The sequence below is a fragment of the Meleagris gallopavo genome, chromosome 8, assembly GCF_000146605.3.
Source record: "Meleagris gallopavo isolate NT-WF06-2002-E0010 breed Aviagen turkey brand Nicholas breeding stock chromosome 8, Turkey_5.1, whole genome shotgun sequence".
NCBI classification, from domain to species: Eukaryota; Metazoa; Chordata; class Aves; order Galliformes; family Phasianidae; genus Meleagris; species Meleagris gallopavo.
In genome coordinates this window covers 32456763-32462705 of record NC_015018.2, presented here as the reverse complement: position 1 = coordinate 32462705, position 5943 = coordinate 32456763, and the positions used below count along the sequence as shown (strand labels likewise).

At 42.6% G+C, this 5943-nt stretch overlaps 1 protein-coding gene across 1 annotated transcript; it reads left to right on the top strand.

Moving 5' to 3' along the window:
- Position 1: 1 nt before the first annotated feature.
- PRDX3 (peroxiredoxin 3) lies at positions 2–5111 on the top strand (the record flags this gene model as incomplete). Its single annotated transcript, XM_010714938.1, has 5 exons — positions 2–225; positions 553–688; positions 2366–2469; positions 3638–3803; positions 4293–5111. Coding segments are annotated over 5 exons (702 nt in total), but the record flags the coding sequence as incomplete, so codon positions are not given.
- Positions 5112–5943: the final 832 nt, after the last annotated feature.

Sequence of the window (5943 nt, the reverse complement as noted above, 5' to 3'; positions counted from 1 at the left end):
AAGCGCGGGGCGGCCCCGCTGCGCTGTGCCCCGGGGTGGCAGCGCGGAGGCGGCGGCCCGCAATGCGTTATGTGTCCCCGCAGGCGCCTCGCGGCTCGCCCCGGCCGTCACGCAGCACGCCCCGTTCTTTAAAGGCACGGCCGTCGTCAATGGGGAGTTCAAGGAACTGACCCTAGATGATTTCAAGGGGAAATACCTCGTGCTTTTCTTCTACCCTCTGGATTTGTGAGTGCAGGTGTAACCCTGTCAGGCGGGGGCTGCGCGGCACCGGGCGGGCTGTCCTGGCGGAGCACCGTGGGCGGTTCTGCTGGGCTTGGGAGGGTTTAAGCCGCAGCCCCTGGGTTCCATGCCGAAATCGCTCTGTGCCAGCAGAGGTTGGAAGCCGCTCTGCCCTCTAACTTTTGCTTTGAGTGCAGCAAATAGGCTCAAAGTTTAAGCTAAACAAAAGATGCTGTTGCTCTGGTGCCTGGAAATAGAAACGCGAGCACCTTCTGTAAAACCTGTCTGGAAAGCTTGCTGAATCGTTACAGCTCACTTTCTCTTCCCACCCAGCACCTTTGTGTGCCCCACAGAAATTGTGGCTTTTAGTAACAAAGCGAATGAGTTCCACGATGTGAACTGCGAGGTGGTGGCGGTTTCTGTGGACTCCCACTTCTGCCACCTGGCCTGGATAAATACACCACGCAAGGTATGGATGGAGCAGCTCCTGGCAGCTTCCCTCTTTGGTTTGTTTTCTTTCCACAGGAGCTCCTGAGAAGAATAAGCAATTCTGCAGACACTTATTATGATAAATAAACTGTCTGTAATGACATGTTAAGTAGTTTCTGCCTTTGACAGGACTTAGACTTAAGTTCTTCTTTTAAGTCTTTCTGTTCTTGATCTCTTCCTCTGTAATTTGTTTAGTGGGGTTTGTTTTCTTAATTTTGCTCTCTTTAGTCCTGTAGGTTACATCATATATTTTATGTTTATCTTAAGAGACAGGCATTATGTACCTATGTCAGTGTCCTAAGCTGCTTGTGACAGCTGATGGTTTGTGAGGGATGTCACAAAAAATGAAAGCAATTGTTCTGCTTCCATTCTGAAGCTGCTACTGTTAGGTGCTAGTTAACAACAACCAGTGTAATGGAGCATTGGTAATATTGAAATCTTTCTAGCGAATGAGAATTGTTTCTGTAAAATAAATTGAGGTATTTCGGTTTCTTCTGGTTAAGAACGTGATGAAGATGATGGTTTTTTTCCCCGAGAGAATTCTTTCATTTGTGCATATAAAATTGCATGCTTTTGATAACATAAAGGTTAGATGTAGGCAGTTAGAAGTGCCACAGGAGCGTGTGGTGTAATCACTTCCTACACGTGTGGCCATGGGGACAGCAGCCCACAGAAGTGCTTATCACAGTTGAACTGGTCTGTCTCCAGGTATGTGGCTTTTCCTTGATAACATAGGAAGGAAGAAAGCTTGCTTAATTTAATGTGGTTTGGCTGAACCAATCAAGAGTATTTAATCTTCTGTGTTCTGCTGAAATTCTGAAATGTGATTACAACCTGCCTTCATTGTTTTGTGGGGAAGTTGTTCAGCATGCATAGCAAAACATTCTGCAGGGTGGAAGGAATTCCATAATGGTGCAGATGGGAAAACTGACACCCAGAGGAGTTAAATCTTAGGTTCTTTTAACATCTCCTCCCTGCATATTAGAACTCTGTTGCAGGCAAGAATTTGCAAGGTCAGGGTCTAAGTGACAGATTACACAATGATCCACTGATGATGGCTGGAGTAGAAAAGCTAACAAATGCCGGGCCCATTTCAAGGATAACAGAGCTTATCTCTCTTGCTGTTCCAGTGTGTTGAAAAAATCAAAGCAATCTTGGTTGACTCTCCAAATAGTATTTAAACTTGAGGGAGATTGCATGCACTGCATGCAGAGAGCAGCAGAACTCTGACATACCTAGTATGTTTGTGAGAAGCCTTGTGTTTCGTCTGTATATTACACAGGTTTCTCTCCTCTCCTCACCACGTTTAATCTTGCTTAACTTTGATTGCTTAAATATGTAATAGGAATCTTTATATTCCAAGCTCCTACATGAGGTACAAAGGAAATATTTATGGAAATACAACTGTTGTCACTGGTACCTTCTGCCAGCAAAATAAGCAATTCTAAAATTCTCAGTGCTAGACAAGTTTTCATGTTCCCAACACAAAAACTGTTTGAGTGCTTTTTGGAGCAAAACAAACAAAAACCCAAGAAGCACTCCAGGTGAACTTCATGGTATTTTGTTGTTAATGTACCTTTGAGAGCACTGAATCCAGTCTCGGGGTTAATCCTAAACAGCACTAGGTAACAAAATGGAATCTTGCTCTTTTCTCTAGAGTGGCGGCTTGGGCAAGATGAATATTCCAGTTCTATCAGACCTCACAAAACAAATCTCCCGTGATTATGGTGTTCTGCTAGAAGGACCTGGCATTGCACTAAGGTAATGAATTTCTGCTGATGATTTGGTTTTCTCCAAGGGAAACTGTGCACAGGGATCCCATAAACAGTGAAAGATGGAACTTCTGTGGCCTTGCTGCTGAATCTCATCCCAGGAAAAGGGTGCATGTCTATTATGGCAAAGTTGAGAATTTTCCAGACTTCTCTGAGGATACATGCAGAGAATTGCTAGCCACTCTGTTCTGAGGAAGCAAAAGGAGAGTTGGATAAAGAGCATTTCTCAATTTGTATGCTTTTCATAATTTTTTTTTTCTCTTTTCCTGAAAGGGGAAGAGAGAGTGCCTTAATTTGTGAGCGAGAAGTTTGTAGAGCTGTAGTCCTAGAGGCCACTACATTCAAGCCTGGTTGTCCTTGATGCTTTTTATTCCATGGAAATACTACAAGCAAATAATGGTCCGTAAAAATAAACAGTTGCCTAGCAGTCTATTAGGGAGATCCAGATTCTTCATCTCTTTTCATTAGTAGGTTTATGCTGGCTATAATCCCTAAAGTAATCCTGTATTCTTAGTGTTCAGGTGTAGGCTTTTCTGTGCAATAGAGGTGTGGAGGGAAGTGTTTCATTTGATTTCTTTCCAATGAAAGACTGGCAAAAGTCCACAGAAGGCTGCTTCATATTCTGATTCAATGTTGAATCAGTATTGTTCATTGTTGTTCTAGGTTGCCCTAAACTGTGCTGTTATTTTTCACTTCAAAACAGAAGCTTCTTTGCTGACTTCAGACATTTGTTTCCAAATCTCACCCTACTAATTAATTTGTTCTTTAGTTTCCACAATGGCTTATATATAACAGAAATTAACTTAGTAGTTTAATACATAAGCAGCTCTTCATTCAGTACCTTTGGATTTTCATATAAAAAAGATACAGGAAGGATTCTAGCTATTGGCTTTGAAATACAGAATGAATTAAAAGTTCTATCTTATACATCTTGCTGTCTTAATAGTCTTGATGTGTACTGCATAATTTCACAACACTGTACCAGTTTAAAGGCTCTTAGCTTTTGGTCACTGTACTAACAATACATCAAATGCAATATTGCTGCTCCTAAGCCTAAGTTAGTGTGCATCTAACTACCACGCTGAAATTGTTCATCTGTTTCTTGGTTTTGATCTTTAAATATGATTTGCATTCTTGAAATTTTCACTCAATTGCAGAGGTCTCTTCATCATTGATCCAAATGGGGTCATCAAACATCTGAGCATCAATGATCTCCCTGTCGGTCGCAGTGTGGAAGAGACCCTTCGCTTGGTGAAAGCATTCCAGTATGTGGAAACACATGGAGAGGTTTGCCCAGCAAACTGGACTCCAGATTCCCCTACAGTAAGTGTCTGCTAAATATCACTTTTCTAAATATAGATACTGGCATGTTCTTGCATGTCCCAAGGGATAAGAACTGCTTTAATAGGAAGGGCTTGAATGAATCTCTTCTTATTTTTCTAAGCCTGAGGCTTTCACTGGTTGGACCAATTCAGTCTATTTGTATGATGTTAAATGTGTGATTTCTGTGAAGAAAGTCACTGACTTTCTTCTAGAGAACACAGTTTGTATTTCAAATGTTTGTACTTTCCAGCAGTTGTCTATGGATTCTTACTTGCTTCATGCCTTGTTTGATATCTGGCAGGAACAGCGTGTTACATATACTTCAAATTGGCAAGTAGGGGCTCATACATCTTCCAACCAAGTGCAGAAACAGAAATAACTTAATGTGTTTTTTTTTAATAAAATATTTGTTTCTTGGATAAAATGTCAAGTCCACAACTTTTGTATTGCAGTTACACCATACAATAACTACTTCTTTCTTCTTGACAGATCAAACCAAGTCCAGAGGCTTCTAAAGAATATTTTGAGAAAGTGCACACACAAACACTGAAATGCAGATGAAACTTAGTTACCTTATGCTGAAGACATTAAGTGGCTGTGATTATGGAAGAAAAAATGTTCTCATTTCCTCGTTTTAAAATAATAATTAAATGCTGAAATACTTATTGACTCTTGCTTTTTTTTTTTTTTTTAAAAAAAAAAGGTAAAAATAAAGCTTTATTTTCCCCTTCAGCAAGTTAAGTTTTATGCATGCCTGTAACCAGAATGTGACAAGTGGATGAAAAACAGTTATGTTCCAGTTTGTTCTTTTAGTTTGTTTTCCCTCTTTGCTTAACTAGCTTTGGGAAAAAGAAAACTCCCACTTAGCTTTTCTCACGTGATGTGACAGATGCCATTCTGTAAGGAGCTGGAAACCGTGCAAGTAGACAATACAGAAAACAGGTTTGACATGGAGTTCTTAAGTATTCTTTTTCAGGGGATGAAATGAATGTAACACGCACAAGAAAGTTTCTGTCCACAATATTAGATCAATGTATGTACAAATTAAATCTTACCAAATACAAAGTGTCAAAATATAGTGTAGCTACACAGGAGTGTTAAAAGGTATTATGAGCTTGCATTCTGTTTAGGAGATAATTAAAAATTTGCACTCCACTACTGTGCATAACAATCTTCTTTCATTTAAAGCCTTGTTTGCTTGAATTTGCCTGCAGAAAATGCAAAGGTCGATTGTAAATTGTACCATTTAAAGGAATATAGCATACCTGCATTTGTGGTGCCATCAATAAATCCTAGTACTGACTTGCAGTAGCTGTCTTACTTTACTTTCTGCTTCTCTCCCACATCATCAGCTCTCTTCTGAACAGCCTGGCATTGCATTTTGTGCCTTTATTTGCAGCAGCCAGCTGTGCTGGCTTTTGGGGGGGAACGCAGCCAGACCAGTGGTGACAAGTGCTGTGAGGGAAAGGCTGGTGTGCTGCTGACAGACTGGAGGAACCGAAACGATTCTGAACAGGTTTCTCAGCATCTTCCCCTTGTCAGGGGTGGGCAGAAGGTTAGCATAAGGGAACCAGCTGGCAAAGGTGCCAGTTCCAAAATTAGCCCTCTAATAGAGTCAGTGTTGCAATGTAGGTGAAAGGAAGGAAAAACATGCCTGGCACCTCACGTGCCTGCTGACCCAGAGGGAAATGAAAGGCCACGTTCTGGGTCGCAGTACTTGCAAATACTTTTGCAGCACCAGCATTTGAGTTCAGTTCGTTATAAACCTCCAAGTACCCCTGCCGTTTTAAAAAAAAACTCATTTCCTGGACCTACCGTATGTGAAGCTGAGCCTCGGCACAGCTTGCTCACACAGAGCAACCTGGCACTGCTTTCGGTGGCAGCTGTACGTGAACTGCCATGGCCGGCGCTCCATCCTTCACCAGGCTGTATCGTTCCCTTCCCTCGGCTCGCTTCCCTTTAACTTCCTGCACACACGCGGGCGTTTCTAGCAGCCTCGCCGCTTTACCCCGCGCTCCCTTTGCTCAGAAGGACGGCGATCCGCCCGGAGCAGCAGCCGCTCCCGCCGCACCTCGGATCCCCTCAGCCCCGGCCGGGCCCGGGCGGAGCGTGCAGCGGGCGGACCGTCCCCCGGCGTCGC